This window comes from Ruditapes philippinarum, unplaced genomic scaffold (assembly GCF_026571515.1).
Source record: "Ruditapes philippinarum isolate M1 unplaced genomic scaffold, ASM2657151v2 ctg5649_1_1_1_1, whole genome shotgun sequence".
NCBI classification, from domain to species: Eukaryota; Metazoa; Mollusca; class Bivalvia; order Venerida; family Veneridae; genus Ruditapes; species Ruditapes philippinarum.
The window spans coordinates 47,006-69,520 of NW_026853286.1; the positions used below are offsets into that span (position 1 = coordinate 47,006).

The window sequence follows — 22,515 nt, forward strand, 5'->3', positions numbered from 1 at the left end:
AAAGGAGTTCTTGAATGCGGATTTACTTTTAGCTGTTAATCGAAAGGATTTATTGCTCAAATCCGGGCCCATGGACAAAAAAAAGTAAACACAAATAGCCACAGGCGCGGAGCAATAATATCACATTCAGCCTTACATTCTTTTAGTAATAAGCATCCAACATGCTTTCAAACCATTAATAAACGTTATCAACGTACTCTTCTTTGCCCTTTCTTATGTAGGAAAAATGTTTTCATTTCTGAGGCATAATTTATCACAGTCAAAATAGTCATAGACTATCTTTTATAATTTGAATAAAAATAATTTTCTCTACTTTTATAACAACAAATTATAAAACTGTTATTTAAAAGAAGTAAAACAAATCTGAAATATTTACACAGAAAACAACAATGGACGATAACTTGTTTAACAAATATCAACTGAGTACAAAAATATGATTGAGAATCTTGCAAAATACGAATATATGGAGAGAAAAACTATAAAAAAAACTTAAAATCAAAATTATTTTAAAAATACATACTTTAGAGCATCAAGCAAAGTTAGTAAATGTGTCAATTTGGTGATCTTTGTAAATAAACAGCTAAAACCAAGAAACTTCATTCCATGCCCGGATTCTTCTCCCACACCTCTGACAGTGATCGAGTCGAACAAGGCAACGTTGGCATAACAAAAAGTGTCCACAGTCTCTGATAACGGCATCGCGGATATTAAGCATACACTTCGAGCACTTAAGTCCATCTGGAAGTTGCTGTCTCAATCTATATGGTAAAGCTCTAACTTGATTCTGCAACAAGACTATTAAACAAGTTGGTGTCAATGTCAATTTTTCAAGTGGGTGTACTTTATGCAGTAAATATAAATTTTAAATTCTCAAAACAAGCCATTCTTCAACTTATACTAAATGAAAATAAGTTTTTTTTTAATTATTCAGAAAAATACAATTAAAAGCAGAATTTGAATACACACATTCGATGATAATTAATAAACAGCGGAATTAAAAGCTATGTTGTTTAAAAATCTTTTAATGCAGATGCACCAAGATGCACCAAGAATCCAGATACCTGAAATTTTTAAAAATGTATTTAAAGATGAAATATATAATGGGATTATAGTGAAGTGACCGAGACATTGCAAAGTGAACTTACAATCCACGTTAATAATCAAAAAGAGGTCAAAATATGCAAAAATAGTCTTTGCTGCTTTAGTCACGCATGATAAATATGATGATAAATACTGCAAAGGTAGTCATTAATCACAAATAACATGCAAATTATTACTTGAATCTTTCTACTATTTTTCTCAAGTTTAATTTAATTTTAATGAAATATTCTGACCCATCTGGAGGCATGTAGCTTTCACAGTTGTGACAGCTGTGACCTAAGTGATATGTATAAAGTACCTTCAGAATGTTCATTGTGTCCTATAATTCTGTTATGATGTTCATTTCTAAGAACAACTACTCGTCCGCGTGCACGATTTTCATGTCTAAGGGAAACAACTCGTCCTTCTGCATCACTGTTGTTCTCGACATATGGTCCTGTATTTCTATATCGTTCAATATGCCCATTGTAACCTGTTTCTTGTCTAATATGTGCTTGATTTTCTCCGTTCCAGAAAAACCGTGCCGCCTGTCTTATGAGAGTAACGATCACATTCACTCTAGTAATAATCTAAAATTTCCAAAACCGTGTATTTATTATATAATTTTGTTGTAATATATAAAATTATATGTTTCTGAAATAAAATTGTTATAAGAGTTATAATATAATCTTAGATCAAACAATATAATCTTGAGCGTGATTGGATCTAACATTAAATAAAATATTATCATGTGAAAAGACGAATGTATTTTGCCTATTTATCACAGTTGGATAGCGTTCACTGAACATAGCCCCTCAAAACATCGAAAACGAAAATGAAAAGGTAAAAAATACTTCGAGTTCACGCAAAGTAATGTTTCAACTTATTTCTCCATAATTTACAAAATAAACAATTGTGTGAAGCTAAATATGTCTGGTTTGAGAGCAGTATTTGCATGTTCAGCAAATTGAATACTTTTTGTTAAATTGTCGATAAATTGTTCATTATTTGTTGGTATTTATGAACGATGTTGATATTTACCACTAAATCAAACCCAAAAACATTTTATGTATCAAAATCTAAACAAAATATAGTCTTCCCTTTATTTGTAGAGTGGTCAGCCATCAACTCTGCTGCTTTTAGCGAAATTGATAAAAACAAAATGTAAACATTCGGTGTCCAGCAGTCACATATTTTTAATGTTCATAGTCTTTTATATTATTTTTATTTAAAAATGATCTCATTTCAGACATAAATATGGAGAAATTAGACGCGGATGCAGACTTATTTGTTACAATATTTCAAACGGTGAAATTACCAGTTTTAAATCACTGATATATTTCTATAAACCATCGAAAAGCATGTAATAAAGAAATATATCAGTGATATAAAACTGGTAATTTCACCGTTTGAAACAGTGAAATTACCACTTTGATAATTTCACTGTTTTGAATTTAAGCCCCTTACGTTGTTTCAGTAAAATACCAGCGTGCACAGAACTGGGTACCAACTTAATGACGTGACGTCGTAAATGACGTCACGTTGTATTATTATTTGGCGCGCTTTTCATTCAGTATTAGGTTTAATGTCTTTTTAAAACGTTTCTTTGCATATAATAAAAAGAAAATTTGTTTAGTTTAGTGTGAGATCGAAATATATTTCACCTTGTGAACACCAAAAGTTCATATTTCACTCGTGGCTGCGCCACTCGTGAAATATACCTTTTGGTGCTCACTCGGTGAATTATATTCCGATCTTACACTGAACTAAACAAATATCCTCTATATAGTATCATAGCAATTTGAACTTGTAACGGGAGACTTTTCAATGAAAACAGCCATTTTTCACAAAATGCTCATGAAGTAATGGGTTAAAGCAAAAAAAAAATTGTTTTAAAACAAATCTTTAATAAGAAAAATAAATGAAAAGACGATTAATTTTTTCCTCTTTTGATATTAATAGATCTGTCCTACCACATTTGTTGTTTCGTCCAAGTATAAATCCTTTTAATAAAAATGACAAAGTAAAGAAAATATAAGCAAAATTCTATCATTTGTCGGTCAAAGTCATTTAAAGGTCAATATCATATCTAAATTATTCAACATGACCCAATGTCAATTTGAGTTTGATATACATGAAAATCCTATACTAAAGAATATTGCCATGACAATAATAGTACATCTATCTTTTTCTTCGAAAAAAAGATTGAGCTAAAAATAGCCCACAAAAAAAGATTGCGGAATAAGTGACATCAACGAAAATGTACAGGCACCTATATTGCTCCTTTAGCCACATATGTATCCAAAATATGTTAGCTCGGACTGACGTTCTCACTCCATAAGCTACCTATTTACATCCCATTAGCAATTTTCTACTATGTACGGAATGAAAACGGATATTCGTCCTTTAATGTCACTTGAGTCCGTACGGATGGACAGACAATTGTCCGGACGGACGAAGGGTGGACCTATGGTCCATTCCGGTTAAACCGCTAGGGAACAAATAAATAACGATTCAGGATCAAACATTAATAAACGCAGGCAGTTTAAAATTTACTTGTGTATAATATTTTTATCAGCAAACTATCTTCAGAAAAAAGCGACAATATATACCTGATTTTGCTTAGCTTTTTTTAGGCAGTCTTATCATGACGTATATTTTTGGTCCTCCCACTTATCGACTTTTTGCGCTATTGTACAATATATTAATCTTCGAACGATTTTCGGTAAGTTCCGTGAGATATGCCCAGTAAGATGTGATTTAATTTAATTTATGTCTATGAAATAATTTCACTGAGTATTATAGCGCATGGAGTAAATACGTGTTGCAAGATTGAGACCCCGTACGTCCATGTTTACATGTATTTATTTTATTTTTTTCTTATTTATATTTTTAACATTATTGAAGTTATGATTGTTTTTTATGCTGTTCATTTTGTTTTCATACGTTTTGTACTTATTTTTAGTAAAGTCTATACTCTTTTAGAATAACATTGTCAAATAATTAATATGTAAAATTCAATCGAATTAAAATCAGTTTCAATGATATCATTTCAATTACAAATCGAGACACTAATTAAGTGTTCCTATCCTAATTAAGTTGCTTCGTATCCGTGTGAACTATATTGCAAGCCCTCGACCATTTCTATTAAAATATGTTGCAATAATTAAGAAAGAGTGGCCTAAAAAGATATCAACATTAGGGAACGAACCATAGACCTCTTATTTATTAGGCAATCACTACGCTCCTTTCGCAGCTCACTGAATACTTCAGACCGCTGCATTCATGATATTGACCTTTACAGTGAACTTTGAACGACCAATGAAAGTTTTCCAAATTCCAAATCGCCGAAAAAACTTTATTCCCTGCGGTCTGGAGACCGCAGGGTATTGGTACGCGTTTAACTTTTGAGGCATGGAGGAGCACGTGACCTGTTTTCGGTACATGGAGGAGCATGTGATCTGTAAACCGTACACGATTGGTTAATTGACCTTTTCGAAAACCTGGCTAAATACCGTTTGTCGGTACGTTACGGAATTACCTCTAGGGAATTAGTCAAAATTACACCTAATTAAGAACCAAAAACTATTTAATTACGTGATATTTCTAATTTTCTATAATTATTTTACCGTTTAAGGTGGAAGAACTTGAATGATGTATTTTAAAATTATCATTGTTTCTTTAATATATGTATCTCAAATTTTACAAACAATAAATTGTTTATACTGAAAATCTACAAAATTAAAATATTCGAGTGGCATCTGCCATAATAAATAGAGATATTTTCTGCGTAAACTTGTGTGTTTACTTTATTTATTTTTCTTGCTCGGAATTATTCATAAAATGGTATGCCTATTTAATCATTTTCTTAAAAAGAAATAATTGTTTTATGTTCGACCTTCTCCGGTCATCAACGGTCACCAGTTTCCAAAGACCTTCTTCTATATTGATCGATTATTGTCAACTTATTCCTGAATCAAACGTTTTTTTTATTCCCCTCCCCCCCAAAAATGTTGAAAAAAATTAAATTTAAAAATCTTTTTTATATTATTTTAAAAAAGTTCCCCCGCAGGAAAAACCCCCTTTTTTTTTTGTACCCCCATTTTCATTGGGTTTAAAAGATGGGCGTGTGACAAAATTTTAAAGGGTTTTTGTCAGGGGACCTCTAACGGGTTGCAGAAATTTATGATTCCCCAAAAAAAAGAAAAAATTCTTTTTTTCGCCGATTTTTTTTCATTTTTTTCCCTTTATTATTGTTTAATTTGGGTTTAAAAGTTTAATTAGCCTGTTTAAGTTCTTCCCCTTGGGTAAAAAAGGGAAGGGTTTTGCATTTTTTTTTTATTCAAGCGCCTTGTCCCGGGATTACCGGAAACGGGTACTTAAATGTGCTCCGAAATTTGGATTTTACTGATGCTGATCCACAAGTTTGGGAATTAGTAGATACTGTCGACAGATTTCTGCCACTTAACATAGTTAAGGATTCCAGCGAAAAATGGTGATATTCGTAGAGGAAAAATATCTGTATTGTGGTTTGACGAAGTACCAACTGTGTCATGGTATGTTTTCTTTATTCATTGTTGTTCTTTCTATCTAGCTTAAGGTCCCGTTTATATACTATGACATGCCGCATCAGATGAAAAACAAAAATGTTAAATAGCGGCTTATAAAGTTTTGGAAGTCGCATCAGATGAAAAACAAAAATGTTAAATAGCGGCTTATAAAGTTTTGGAAGCCAGAACTACTTTCTATCTTATTTTCTATTTGTTGAAAGCTTTATATTGTTAAATAAGCTTTGCATCAACTAGGCAGGTGTCAACTCAGTCCAGTATTATCATGATAATTTGTATAATTTTATCTCAACATTTTATTTCATTGATAGAAACAGTAATGATGTATCATTGATATTTTCTAAAAATTTCTGTCTATCAATTATGGATAGAATCTACTGTATTGACCAATTAAAAAATTTGATGATTTTGACATAATAGATCTAATTAAATGTCTAGAAATTAGGAAAATTCACCCAAAAAAGGTGCCCATGTCTTACAATATCTGTTAATTGTTACTAGTGGAGTAGTGCTACATCATCTGTACATGTCATAGAGTGAGAAAAAAGCAGTCTGACCCTGGACCCTCTACCAACTGAAATATCCAGCTGCTTTCACATTTTCTCAGTGCAACTGGGAACAGTTCTGAAACATGATAGACATGATTGTACTCCTCAGCTCTTGAAGTTTTTCTCATGTAACAGAGCAATGGAATTAAATTCTGGGAAAATACTTTTTTGGGGACCCCCAAAAAACCGGGGCAACCAACCAAAACCCCCCCGGCCCCGAAAATGGGTTAATTTAGTATTTTCTTTGGTTTAGTGGTTTTCATTCAATTTTTTATTTAAAAAATAAAATTGGGATGTTTCTTTTTAAAGTTAAATACACGAAAAATTTTCTTCAACCTCCCTAAATGGTAAAATTTTAAGTCCCATTTTTTAAAAATGTTAACATTTAAACCGGGGTCAAGAAGCAATGGGCCTTTACCTAAAATACCAGCTTTTAATCATTTGCAGAGTGAAATGAATAAACCCAAACTCAGAATTTTTTTGCTGACATATTGTATTCATTTACAAATCAAAAACCCCCGGTTTTAAATTTAAATTAAAGCAAAATTTATGTACCAAACTGCCGGAAAACATGGTACTGTAGTGTAGACAATTTAGGTAATTTTGATACACTCCTTGTCGAGCCTCAGATATAAGTGTCAATACAATCAGAAATAAACAAACTAGTTTATTAGTTAGGAGAAGAACCTAGCTGAACTGTGTCAAATTTTTTGGTCTCTAGGTTAAAAATTATTAAATCTGTACGGAAAAATGTTCCAATTTTTAAGTGTCCGGTTGATGGTCTTCAACCAGTATGCATTCACTGCAACAAATGTCACAGGTTGAGAAAAAATTGCAACCTGATCGGGACTGGAACCAGGGACCTTTGAAACATATTTCAATAGCTGCCCCTATCCATCTGCTCACGCATTTTCTCTCCTGAACAGTGAACATTTCTGAACTTTGACATTTATTTACTTGCTTTAAAACTAAATAAAATCTTAATATGAATAAATAAATATATGTGATAAATAAAATATAATGAATAAGTACAAGCTGCTGATCATTTTGCCAAAAAAAATACATACTTAGTACATTTTTTTATACATAAATATACATATAACACTTATTCATGTGACATCAACCTGGATGTTGTGGTCACCTGTCCATAACTTTTTTTAGCTCAATTCCTTTACTGGTCACTACAGACAGGTTTGACTGTAAGTTAATATTGACACAGTACATGTACATGTTTGTACAGAGTGATTTTTGTTTAAACACTGTGGATTCCTGAAGTGAAAAATTATTTTAAATGTAGCAGGATTATAAAGGGTGAAATCCTGAAATCAAATTCTTACATCTGAGAACAAAATAATTAATTTACACACACATTTTATAAAATTTTCATTTCAATTTAACATGCATGGTACATACTACTACATAGCCGAGACTATCTCATATATAGGGACAGCTTTCAGTGAGTAAGATGTACATGTATCATGTACCTGAGTCAGCTGCTGTTAAGACAATCATGATGCTTATGGAGAAGGCTGTGCACAGTGCATTTCTGGGAAATAGCATTTTTAGGGGAAAATATATCAAAATATACCTATTTTGGACTTGGGGAAATAACCTTTATTTAAATATTGGGGAAAATCACTGATCAGCATAAAATAATTTTGTGATGTACATGTGTATATATATATATATATTGTCATAATGTTATTTGTCTATGAGTGAATGGAAAAATTTCTTTTTAATTATTATACTATGAATATGTCATAAATTTGAAGATAATCATTTCAAACTGGAATATAGAAAATTAAGTAGCCATCATTTCATACAGTGTTATTATAATTTTATAAAAATTATAATTTTTAGAGTCATAATTTTTTTCATAAAATTTATTTTGTCAATACTTATGATGTTTGGATGATGTTTAAGGGTTTTGAACAGGGGTATAGTATAAGTCATGGCCACACGACGCTCACCTGTGGGAGTAATAAGGATATTTTTGATAGATTGCACAAATATCTGTCTTATTGAGGGTTTAAGGTCACATAATTACAGGCTGCCTCAAAAACAAAGTTTCTTCATCAGTTTTGCCATGATAGCTAGAGGGATTTCACTATTCCCAAATGTAAGGTGTTTATGGGGTATTGAAAGTATAAATTAAACAGTAGCTCAAAAGAGATACTTTAGAAGATGATTTAATTTCAAATTTTAAGTTTATGCATTTATTGAATAAATAAAGTTTAAACTAAGTTTCTGCATTTTGACAGATTTCTGTAGCAACACCATTTACTTGTTATCCTCTTCTGACATTACGGTTGACTATATTTTGACATTTATTAACATAAAGTTAGTTATTTTCTTTAAACAACAGGACTGTTACTGTATAAATGATGTTTTCATACTGTACAATTCTTATATACATGAATTGAATAAATGTCATAATTTCTGTTTTTTAGGGTACATGTATATGACAAAAAAACAGAAAGATGTGTTTCATCCAGTGTTCACAGGGGTTGAAGAGCTTTGCTAGCACTTACAGCTACAGCTAGTCCAACAGATTGTGCCGAATAAACATTGTGTACTAAGTACATGTATAAAAAAACCTTTAAATAGTACAGTTAACCCCAAGGCAGAAAACATAAAAGAAATCAGTATCAAAGTTCTGGGTCTGAAACTCTTGAATGGGAAGAAAATGTTATAACAAAGATTAAAATGTGATTTACTGCATTTAAAAAGATAGAAAAGGGATTTTGACCTTGTTTTTTTATTTTAAATGGAAATTATGGACATACTATACAGCAAAGATAAATAATATCAATCAGAGCAATACATTACAGTCTCACATGCAAAAAATGTTAAATAGGGTAGACTTCAATATTTGTACATATGGCTTCATCGTATAAGACAGAACCTGCTTTAAGTTTATGTTGTGTTGCCACTTGGAACACTTTCTCATGGAATGCTTTAATTACTTTATAGTATAATGTGTAATTTCAGGTCAAGGTTTTGCCCGGGTTTTGCCCGAAATGTTAAGTTTTGTGAAAGGCGACTGAGCCTTATGGTGACACATTCATGAAAACTACATAATTTTTATGTATTGGTGCTGCAAGTTGTGACCTTTATCAAAAAGATGTAATGATGGAAATTGTAGAAATTTGTTTTTACTGGTCATATGAAATACATGTGCATGTGCAATTTAAATTTTTAAACAGTTATATAATCAGAATCTTTATTTTCCTATCAACACTCACATCAAATGGCTGTACATAGGTTTAAAATTCTGGCATCATTTTCCATGAAATTTAGATCTTTTCTTTTACAATTTTGTAATTTTTGATGAATTTTAAAATTAGCTGTTTCTGAAACTTGAAAATTTACTGTGTGAGATATTGTGTAATGCATTAAGGATGTAACAAGTTGAATTTTGTTGACTTCATTTTCTGCCCACATCAGGCACCAGTATTTTGTGAATGATATCCCCTTTATAAATTTGAATATTTAGGGTATTTACAGTATCTATGTTATTACTGTTGCTTACCCTAAATGAGATAGCACCTTTAATTAATTAACAATGAGTTATGTTTAATTTTTTCACAGTCTTAAATAAATGTAGATCTGCAGGAAATGTTATAATTACATTGTAAATGATTGCATTTGAACTGGGGACATTTGTTTCACATTAGCATCATATCATATAGAACAAGCTGCATAAATTCTGCATGATTATTTTTGTTTAGGAATATGGTTCCTGATCCTAAGTTAGATTTTTTAATTCAACTTGTAATGTCTGAACTAACAGTTTTCAGGCCTTGACACTAACTTTTTTAGCAGGTGGTACGCCAGACCACTAGATTTGAAAGTTAGGTGGTCCTTCCAGAAGTCAGGTGGTCAGTTATCATTATTATATCATTTTACTGCAAATGTAGAAAGAAATGTTTATACTTTATGACAAAGATGTATTATTAACCTTTAAAGAAAACAGATATTTTTAGATATATATTTTTCATCTTATCAGAAAAGGAAGAGCAAGTCAGTAGGTATTCTATCGTAGAGTTATTTGTTTGTTTGTTTTCATCTCATTCAAAAATACACAACATAGCTCTTATTTATGTTAACTTTTATATTGAAGTGATTTCACCCTCAACTCTAGTTAGGGAATAGTGAAACCATTTGTGTCTGTTATTTTCTTACTGTTATTCAAATATTCATTGCTGATACGTGGTACGTCTTATAATCATGATAATAACATAGCATCTTTTATAGATTAACATTTTTAATGGAACTAATAAATTATCTTATTCTTGTCTTTGAAAACAAGGAAATATCTAAATTATTTAAATAATGACAACGTTATTATTTACTATAACTTATCTTACTTTTCTCACAGATTTTATAATACAGAATTTAACCTCCTTGTTGCTTGTTGGTGGATATTCATTTTTGACATTGGGTATTTTTAACCTATTAAAATAATTTTAACTCTAGAAGAAACAGAAACCGCCTCCGTGGTCGAGGGGTTAGAGTCGATGACTTCTAATCAAGTTACCTCTCTGGCGTGGGTTCGATCCCCGGGAGATGCTTTGGTAGTTTAGCGCGGAGGAAGGTAGTCTAGTACTGGTGTAACTCTCCAGGAACGATGGTTAGGAAACTACCCGCCTATATGACTGAAATACTGTTGAAAAAGGCGTAAAATGAAACAAACAAACAAACAGAAGAAACAGATCTCTTATCGTTAAACAGTTAAAATAAAGATAAATAGCATAGAATTACTAGATGTATTTTTTTCCAGTTCCTTTTGTTTGCTGCCGTTATTCAAGAATCTGAAATTTAAGTTTACCCAATATCATATAATTTCCATCATCGGATACTCACGGTTGATTAACATGTAACATAACATAAATGTTAATGGTTCCGCCGTGGTTATCAGCCGATGCATAATTACTAGCACCATTTGAATGAATTTTATAGCTAAATTAATATCACAAATTCTTAACTCTTTTAACTTGCATAAAGAAAATTTTAGCGACTTAAAATGAAAGTAATTGATGACTTAAGAACTTCTTTAACTAATCAGAGAATAATGAACCATATACATGTACATCAGACATAGATTTTAAACAAAATTATATAACATGTTTTTGACCAAATCGCCATTCTCCCAAATGAGCCTTGCATCAAACAGAAAATTCAAGTGGTCCGACGGACCAGTGGGTTTTAAAATTAGGTGGTCCTTGCCAAAATCAAGTGGTCTCGGACCAACGGACCACCGCTAATGTCGAGGCCTGCAGTTTTGCTTTAACATGAAATTATTTATGGGATATTTGTCATTCATGACAACATAATAAGACTTGCAGCCTTTCTTTAAATGCTTTTAGATGTTACCTATTTGTTTTTGAATTTTGCAAAATGAAAGCATTGATGCAAAATTATATCAACCCTTAGTCTGTAGAGTTTCTGAATGGACATGTCTGGCTTTTATATTTTAAAGTGTTTATTATCATTTTGGGTACATTATACATCAGGATGAAAAGTTAAAGTTAGTGAGACAACAGTGTGGAGCCTATTCAGTCTCAATAGCCTGGCTGTATACTGCTGACAAAGGCTAATCACTCGGTTTCAGCAGTGTAAGCGTTAAATGCTGGCCTGGTATCAAAGTTTTAGTAGGCATTATGTCGAAAAATGTCAATGGCTCTAACAATTTAAAGACATTCTTAAATTTTGGGTTCTAAGACTTAAGCAGCATGCCTCCAGGTTCATGCTAATTTCATTAAAATTTTCAAAATGTATTATGAACATTTTCTTTGATAAGCTGGTATAGCTTATTTACAATCAAGCATGAAAATAGCCAATTACACTGTCCTAAGGATAATGCTAAATTACAACCAAATAATATGACCTATTTTGAGTTTTAGCCTCATAAACCAGATACTGTTCCGGCCTTCTTTTGGCAATTGTCAAAATATTTATATATATATGATTGGCTCACCTGTCACAAAGTGACATGATGAGCTTTTTTGATCGCTTTACATCCGTCTGTCGTCAGTAAACTTTTACTTTAAACGACATCTTCTCATAACCGCTTAGCCAATTTCATCCAAACTTCACAGGAATGTTCCTTTGATAGTCAACTTCAAAAATTGTTCAAAAAATTTTAATTCCATGCAAAACTCTGGTTGCCATGGTAACCAAAAGAAAAAACTTAAAAAATCTTTTTAAATAAAAACGAAAGAGCTAGAGCTTAAATATTTGGCATGAAACATCGTCTAGTCAGTGTTTACAAAGTTTGTTCAAATAAATGCCCTGGTGTCAAAATTGGCCCCGTCGGGGGGGGGGGCATTGATTTTTCTTATTTGTATATGGTAAAAACTTAAAAAATCTTCTACTTAAAAACCCAAATAGCTAGAGCTTAGATATTGTTGTCTACAAAATTTGTTCAAATAAAAGCCCTTGGTTCAAATTTGGCCACGCCCCAGGGGGGGTCATTGTTTTTCTCTGTATGTATAATCTATAGTAAAAACTTAAAAAATATATTTTTTAAAAACTTTCAGAGTTAGAGCTAAGATATTTAGCATGAAACATCTTCTAATGGATGTCTAACATTTTTGTTCAAATAAGGGCCCTGGGGTTAAAAATTGGCCCCCCAGGGGGTCATTGATTTTCTTTATATGTGTATAGTAAAAACTTAAAAAATCTTCTTTTAAAGAACCCAACCAGCTAGAGTTTAGATACTAAGCATGAAATATCTTCTAGTGAGTGTCTACCAATTTTTTTCAAATAAAAGCCCTTGGGACAAAATTGGCCCGCCCTTATTTTGTCACCGCCCAGAAGGGGGTCATTGTTTTTTCCTTAATGTGTATAGTAAAAACTTTAAAAAAAATTAAGAGCTAGAGCTTAGATATTTATCTTGAAACATCTTCAAATGGGTGTCTACCAAGTTTGATCAAATAAAAGCCTCTGGGTTAAAATTGGCCCCACCCTTGGGGCCTATATACAAGTGAGTGTCTTCAGGGCCAGCATGGCCCTCTTGTTTTTTTTTCTTGTGAATGATTTTCTGTCATTATTTGAGAAATTATTAATTAGTTAGCTTGCATACTTGCTGATATAGTTTAAAAGAAAAGGAGGTTTTTGTTAACTTGCGTACAAGTAGATGAAAATTGATATACCTTTAGTGTCTAAGTTACTTCTGATTATATTTGAAGTAATGCTGGTCACATGACTATTGTGGTTTAAATAAAATCAAATTTGAAAGGAATTTGTTAAATTATTACCATTGATTTACCAAAAGTAAGATAATAATCTGTAGGCTCTTGCTTTGATTTAATGCATATTTAGTAAACATTGTACAATGTAACAATGTGAATTTCACTGAACATAGTAACAATATGACAGAGTATTTGACTCAGAAAGTTATGTATTAAACCAGTGCTGCAGACACAAATTGTACTTTAAAACCTGAAATTAAATTTATAAGCATTGCCTACTCAATAACTAGCTTAACCTATATATATATAATAATTATATATTTAGGGTTCGTCAAGTTTGATCTTGCTGTTATTCTATTGTTACTTAAATGACTTAGGATGTTAACTTCATAGGAAGAGAAATATTTGCAAATTTATCACTGTGATTGTGAGTGACCTTACAGCCAACTTATGTACTCTTTTTTTTTTTTGTTATGTTTATGTGATCAAACCTTGATACATTATATTTAGGACTGTGGTTATACATGTATGTTAAATCAATAAAATATTGCATTTGTAATTTCATGTTACACATTGTTTTGAAAAATCAAGACTTAGAGGTATGAAATAAATTCATTGATGATCTACAGTGCAGTTATTATTTTTAGCTTAACTATTTGAAGAAAAATGGGGCTATCCTTTACACCTGGATTTCTTCATCAGTGTAACATCTTAAAGTTTTTCGTGCAACTAATGGCTTGCACTTCACCTTGGTTTGAAATCCGCATTCTTTCATGTGTAAAAGACTTTGCACACTTTTTGGGATCATAAAAATGGTCACTTTCCAAGGCCAGTAACTCTAACATGGATTTTGACAGAAGTATGACCCTCTAAACTGATTTAATAAAGGTTAAAGTTTTGCCTGCAAAATTAATCTGTATGTTTGTTTTGGGTTTTACGTCGCATCGACACAGTACAGGTCATATCGCGACGTTCCAGATTTACTGGTGGAGGAAGACCTCAGGTGCCATTCCGTGCATTATTTCAGGCACGAATGGGCACCTGAGTAGAACTCACCGACGTTCAGTAAGCTAGCTGGATAGCTCCCTCACACGAAAGAATCCAAAGTTCCTGTCGGGATTTGAACCCACAGCGGTGAGGGGCAAGTGGGTTGAAGTCAACGGCCTTAACCACTCAGCCACGGACGCCCCGAAACTTAATGAGGTCACTGTCTAAGGCTCATAACTTGTGAATTTTAAATGAAATATGGCCTCATGGGAACAATAAAAAATGCAAGACTTGATCATATGTATATAAATGAATATTCCTTAGTTCATTCAAACATATTCCACCAAGTTCTGAGAAAAGTTAAAAAGAACAACTTCTATTGACGGCCCTTGTTGATATAAATGGACAAGCTTGTGGGTTGCTGTGCGTAGTCTCCTGATTGACTACAATATTATTAAGTAGAATAGCTGAATTACAAGATGAGTAACCAATGCAGTTTTACTATTGATGTTTAAAATAGTGTTGGTTGAGTTTGCACATAGTCTGTATGTAGTATGTACATGTATATCAATGACTGTACAAAACATGCCAATCCATGGAAAAACACAGGGTATGAAAGTACGTCAAATATGATATTGGATATTCTAAATGACCATCATTAAAGCTAGATGATACTGACTTTGTATGTACTGTTCTATATAAGATCAATCAAAGTAATATTTTATTACTTTTTGTGCATAGTGTACAACTGGTGTAATGTTGCAATAGCATGTGATAACTTCTTCCACTTTATCTGGAACATACGTCGATACGTTATAGTACATCCCAGACTTTATTCATGCATGTATTATCAATGTATATAAGAATGGCTCTGTTTTTCAACGGATGGGTTGAGTTATTGTCGAAATGCTACTGGTCATCTGAGAAAATATAAGAAAAATAATTTTAACGGCCTGACGTACGTGGATCGACTTTCTTGCAGCCAGAATATGCGGACCATTATTCGTATTGAGCTTCCGTTTACGTAGATTCCATTACAATTGACTATCCGTAAATAATATATCATCGCGAGTTTACCATTTTTGGTCATTTAATAGAAACGTTTAAAACAAACAATTTGAAGTAAAGTACAAATGAACACGCATTGTTTACATTACGGCAAGTCAAATTCAGGTACGTGACAATTCGGGGGATACTAATTGACGGTCTCCGGTCTTCGACGGTCCCCGGTCTCCAAAGACCGTCGAAGACCGTTAATTGTAGGAGACCGTCGATTAGTAGGTTGTAACACAAATCGACGGTCTCCAGATTATATACGTAATTAGACAGAATGACCAATAGGCAATAACACTTTTCAGTGATTTATATCAATAGTTTAGAGTGATTAACGGGTATTTTTGATTAAAAAACAAATAGAGTAATAAAAAAATGAAATTTTCAATGGTTATTAATATATTTATAGAATTTAGATGTTGTGTTTGTTCAGTTGTAATTCAACAATGATCAGTTAATTGTCTTAATGAAATAAATACATGTTTGACTTAATATATGTAAAAATATTCACAACAAAAGACCGTCGACGTTAGAACCGTCGATTAATAGGTTATTATACGAGATTTATTACATAATTGGAATTTCGAAATAGGTAAAATGTGGTCAATAAGCATTTTTTTTTCTAAAAATAAAATAATCGTTAACATAAACATGTTTTTGGTTTTCTCCGTGGAAAATTTAATATAATTTGTTGAGAGCGTTCAGTTATTACATTTCGCCAATGGGTAGATGTAAATAAAATAAATAACGGATTTGACTGTTTGCGAAATGTAATATCCACCCCACACCACGAGGAGGAACTCTCTCGTGGCCCAACCTAACTTTATTAAAATAAAAAATGTGAGATAATGTATTTCAAAAATAATTGCACATGAAAAGTTAGAAAAGTAACAAAAATATAATTAAAGAAATTTATTAGAATGGGAAAAAAATCGTCAACTTCTGTCTGGAAATAAAAATATAAAAACATAAAAAGCCTATTTTTTCCTTAATGCAAAGAAAAACGATGTTTAAAATAATCAAATCTGTTGAATTGACAAATGACCTGTTGAACTGACAAATGGAAAAGGCAAAATTAATGGTTTACGAAATATACAAAATGCAAATATAAACAAAAAAACACACAATTAAAGGCAATGTAAATAAAATTAAACCAGCTAATAAATTTCAAATTACGAAGTACATAAGTGAAAATAAAACATAATACACATTTATGCAATCAATTTATGGAATAATGTAAAAAAGTGAGAGAATAGTTTATAATAAATTTTGCAATTTTGCACAAGAAAAGTTAAACAAACTACAAAAAAAATATTTCAGAAATTTATTAGAATCGATTTCTTAATAGCACAATTTTGGTTTTAAAAATCTGTTAATACCAGCTAATGTGAAGAAAATAAACATTACGCCGCCTGTCAATCAAGCTGGCAGGGGTCACAGAGATAAGCTAATCAGCGATCGTTATCAGTTTCACGCTAAGATGCCTGCGAAATCCACCATTTTCCTTTCTAAGACAATGGTGCATTAATTGAAAGTATTTTAATTTTCTGTCAATTTAAAGCTACAAATCGGTATATTTATTCAGGTATCAAATGTAATGATAGATCGAGAAAGTTAGTTTATAAACAAAAGTCAATAATTATCTACAAATGGAAATAATATCTTCTGTTGCAGGTACGAAACATTTATCCTGGCTATAACACAATGCTTTTCGCACATAAAACCCGAAAAATGATTTAAGATTTCATTGTCACTAACATAATTTTCTGTTTTTGTTTCGCTACTCAATTTCAAAATCTAAGGATCCTAACATAATCATATATTTTTCTACATATAATCTCTATTTGAATTTTTAGATATGATGATATTTTGTCAGTTTAGGTATAGGTTAAAGTTTACAAGTACGTATTTACAAAATTGAATGTTCAGGAGCGGCACAGCCGCGCGACCAATTTAATTTTGTAAATACGTACTTATGAATTTTAACCGGCTGAGTGTTTAAAATAATTTTTATGAACAGTCGATTTACTAGACTGATTAACAGTTGGCCGATTTACCAAAGTAAATGTGTTATGATTCATTTGAAATTCTGCAATACTATCGGGCAAAAAATAATTTCAAACACTAAGATGTTCATTGAAGTCAACAAAATATAACACGATCTTTGCAAAATGCGTCATTAATACATGAATGCAGATATTTTTTACATTTTTAAAATACCATAATACACCTATACATTGAATAATACTATTCAGTAAATCCATTAAAAGCATCAAAATTTTATTTATACAAAAATATATAAGCAACATTAGTGGCATAACGTTACAGTTTTGCGAAAACATCGGTACCGTATTTTGTCTAATGTTCTAACTGACCAAGTCACGTAAATCAGTGGATCAAAGGATCGATCCTTTCTCTGGCAAAGTACATAAGTGAAAATACAACATGAACATTGTAGACATTTATGCAATCAATTATGGAATAATGTTAATAGCAAAGAATTATGTATACAGATCGAATATTGCATGGCAAAATATCAATACTATTTCCTGAAAGGTCTTATGTTTATTAGACAATTTGCACAAAAAAGTATTTTATAAATAACACATGATACATATACTGTCTCTCCGGATTAGTTAAATACTTCAAAAGATCAGTTATTTAAGAATTGTAATAAACATATACATAAATATCACATTATATTACATATAAAAATAATAAAGAAGAAGAAAAAGAACATTTTGACTAAAATTACATAGTTTCTCGTAATAAACATATACACAAATATACAGTACATATTCAATTTAATGTTTATTTGGTTTATTGATATTATTGTTGAATGTTATAAATGAAGATGAAAGTAATAATTCTTGTGACACATTTGATTCAAATGTAATTTGATTATCAATGCTGAAAATAAACATGCTTAAAAGCCCATTATGCACCAGAAATGTTTTCATTTATATATTTCAGAATCATGACATTTTCCCCACACTTTTATAGTTTCCAACATGTCACTCTTTCGCCAATTACCTGACCTGTCGTCTTCATCGGCTCCTTTTTTATAGTGTCTTAGTATTTCGTATTTTGTATGGAATTCAAAATATTACCTTTTTACATTTTGCTACTTTTATAACATTTTACATTTAGCGCTATTTTCTTCAGATGACAAACATTTTGCATGCTCTAAAACTATTATTTAAACGATAAACTAATGTTTGACCTTTCTAAAGAAGTATTTTTGTTTATTTCTGAAGTATATTGTGCAAAAGCTAACAAGGTTTTGTGCCATACCAGCGTGCCTGTCCATCGCCATGCATATGTTTGTGGGGCAGTTGGTAACATATGTTACCTCTGCTATTTCCTCAATCATATACATAGCACGAACATTTCAAACATTAGTCCTCAAAGTGGCAATCCGCTCTCAGACATTTGTATTATAAGCATTATTATTTAATATATTTGTTAAAAAGTGGTAAGTTTATATTTGTTATATTTATTACTACCACAACCTTCGGCTATTTCCGTATGTGTTTGATCGTGCGGAATTGTAATTACGTACGCGATGTTGTTTGTTTATGTGTACTTCCACTAATTTACTGTCGATGAAAAAAGTAAAGTGCATATTTTGAATTTCAGCTGTATTGTCAATATTTATATATTTTTTAAAGTAAACATTCAACGTTACTTATAAACTTAAGCCATAAATTAAACTCTGCCCTTTCTAAGCCAGTAAAAATTTATTAATGATCGTTTCATGTACATAAATTAATAACACGAGACCGTCGATTCGTATAGTAACCTACTAATCGACGGTCTCCTACAATCAACGGTCTTTGGAGACATAACCATACCACGAGACCGTCGATATTTATGAAACTACTAATCGACGGTCTCTCTCCATTGACGGTCTTCGAGAGTCTTTAGAATATATACAATTGTGCGTAAACTAACACATTTTTATAGATTTTTAAATTAAAAATATCGAGATTATACTACTTCTTATAATAATAATATAGAGGGAGTTCATGTAACATAAAATCTTAGACCTTAAACAAGAACAAAAAGAGGGGAGCGGTGGCCTAGTGGTTAAGGTGTCTGCCTCTCAACCCAGAGATCATGGGTTCGAGCCCTACTCGGGTCACGACCATGTTTCTCCATATGACACCAGTACTGGTTGGTTCCAGGAAGCGGACTCGAAAGTGATTAATATAAGTTGCAAGAACTTGTTTCGCAATCGAGCTTAAATAAATATGTTTAAACCAAAAAGAAAAAGGAAAAGAATAAAGAGAGAAAAAACATGGTTTTGCTTATTGACCGGCTAAATTAATTAATAACTATATAATATCCATTAAATTCATGTATAATCACGAGACCGTCGATTTGTGTAGTAACCTACTAATCGACGGTCTCCACGAGACCGTCGATATATCAAACCACTGTAGACTATAATCGACGGTCTCTCCCTGTTGACGGTCTTCGGCGGTCTTAGACAATTGTGTGCAAACTTACAAATTAACATTTTTTTCTGTTTAAATAATTCTGAGTATACTATTATTACTTATACAAGTGATAATATTATCGATGAAGTTGATATTTTAAAAAAATACAAATAAAAAACACTCATAAATACAAAAAGGGGAAATCTGGAAAAATAACAATGATCTATCAATTAATTGAGTCATCAAAATAAATCATATTAATTATATTATATCATTTTTTTAAGGAATATCTTATTTGCTTTTTTTACAAATCATCAAAAAAATTGACACAAATAAACTATCGTCTTAGAGAAAATGCTTATTGGCTGGCTACATAAATTAATAACACGAGACCGTCGATTCGTATAGTAACCTACTAATCGACGGTCTCCTACAACCAACGGTCTTTGGAGACATAACCATACCACGAGACCGTTTCCTGCAGGTAACATTTTTAATGATATATTTCATATAACTATTTTCAACATTGTTTGGGGGAAAATAAACATTTGTTGACAATAATAAGGTCTTTGGAGACTTGTGAACGTTGAAGACCAGAGACCGGAGAAAGTCGAAAATAAAACAATTATTTCTTTTTAAGAAAATGATTACATACCATTGTATGAATAATTCCATGTAAAAAAGGGAAAACACACACGTGTACGCAGAAAATATCACTTTTTATTATGGCAGCTGCCACTAAGAATGTTTTAATTTTGTAGATTTTCACTGTAAAATTTGAGATACACATGTAGATATTAAAGAAACATTGATAATTTTCAAATACATCATGCCAGTATTTTCACCTTAAATGGTAAAATAATTATAGTATATTAGAAATATCACGTAATAGTTTTATGTTCTTAATTAGGTGTAATTCGGACTAATTGACCCTAGAGGTAAATCCGTAACCTACCGGGCAAACGGTATTTAGCTAGGTTTTCGAAAAGGTCAATTAACCAATCATGTACGGTGTACAGATCACATGCTCCTCCATGTACCGAAAACAGGTCACGTGCTCCTCCATGCCTCAAAAATAAAACGCGTACCAATACCCTGCGGGCTTCGGTCCGCAGGGAATAATTGCATTGTGCGTAAACTAACACATTTTTATAGATTTTTACATTAAAAAAAAAATCGAGATTATACTACTACTTATAATAATAATATAGAGGGAGTTCATGTAACATAAAATCTTGGACCTAAACAAGAAAATAAAAAATAAAAAAAAATAAAAAGGAAAAGAAAAAAAGAGAGAGAAACACATGGACCTTAAACAAGAAAATAAAAAAATAACAAAAAAAAAAAAAAAAAAAAAAAAACAGAAAAAGGAAAAGATAAAAGAGAGAAAAAACATATACCATGAGACCGTCGATATCTATAAACTACAAATCGACGGCCTCTCCCCATTGACGGTCTTCGAATGTCTTTAGAATATATACAAATGTGCATAAACTCACAAATTTATGTATGTACATGTATTTTTTAAGCTAAAACATCGAAATTATACTACTGATACTAATTACTACTTTTACTAATGATATAAATAAAAATATTAGACATTAATATTTATTAATAAATTTAATAGCATTTTATATTCCAATATATTTCATTGTCTTAAAAAAAAAAATATTTTTTTTTTTTTAAAAATGGCATGTAAATTATTTATCTTATTCATTTTTAAATCGTATTTGCTATTTTACAAATTATAGAAAAAAAATACTGAAATCAATAAATTATCATCTTAGAGAATTTGCTTATTGACCGGCTAAATTAATTAATTACTATATAATATCCATTAAATTAATGTATAATCACGAGACCGTCGATTAGTATAGTAACCTGCTAATCAACCGTCTACTCCAATGACTACTACTACTGCTACTGCTACTGCTACTGCTACTGCTACTGCTACTGCTACTGCTACTGCTACTGCTACTACTACTACTACTACTACTACTAATAATAATAATAATAATAATAATATAGATCTAAATAAAAATATAAGACCTTGTTATTTCAATATATTTCATTGTTAATTTGTTTATCTAATTTGCTGCATATCAATATCCTTATTTCCCCATATTTTTTATATTTTTCCCTTTTTATCTAATCATTTCTTCCCCCACTAATATCCTTAAATATTGACATAAATAAAGTATCGTCGTAAAAAATTGACCTATTATTAATTATTTCTAAATTATTCTTATCAATTCATCGCGAGACCGTCGATTTGTGTTATAACCTACTAATCAATCGACGGTCTTCGACGGTCTTTGGAGACCGTCAAAGACCGTCGATTTTGTGGAGACCGTCGATTAGTATGCCCCTTGGACACCACACCATAAAAGTAAGCTACACGGATTTTCCTGTCTAAAAATAAAAATATCGGTCTGAACCTACAATTTTAGCAGAGGTAAGAAGTGAGCGATAGTGGAACATTCGACCGATGCGCAGGAGAGTAGGCAATCACTTAACCGTCTGTGCTATTGCTATTAATTCTCGTAAAATCAAAAGGGGAGTGAATATTTAAATGAGTGCTATAATGTATTCATAAATGACAGGTCAATCAATGCGGGTCAACGAATGAAAATAAAACTGA

General features: G+C 31.4%; 1 protein-coding gene across 1 annotated transcript; it reads right to left on the reverse strand.

Moving 5' to 3' along the window:
* Positions 1–562: 562 nt before the first annotated feature.
* On the reverse strand, positions 563–20,365 carry LOC132736396 (uncharacterized). The gene is made up of 3 exons (XM_060723522.1): positions 20,291–20,365; positions 1,400–1,670; positions 563–795 (listed from the first exon to the last, which is right to left on the reverse strand). Exons 1-3 carry the CDS (start codon positions 20,363–20,365, stop codon positions 581–583), a joined length of 561 nt encoding a protein of 186 aa, XP_060579505.1. The 3' UTR covers positions 563–580.
* Between the last annotated feature and the right edge of the window lie 2,150 nt (positions 20,366–22,515).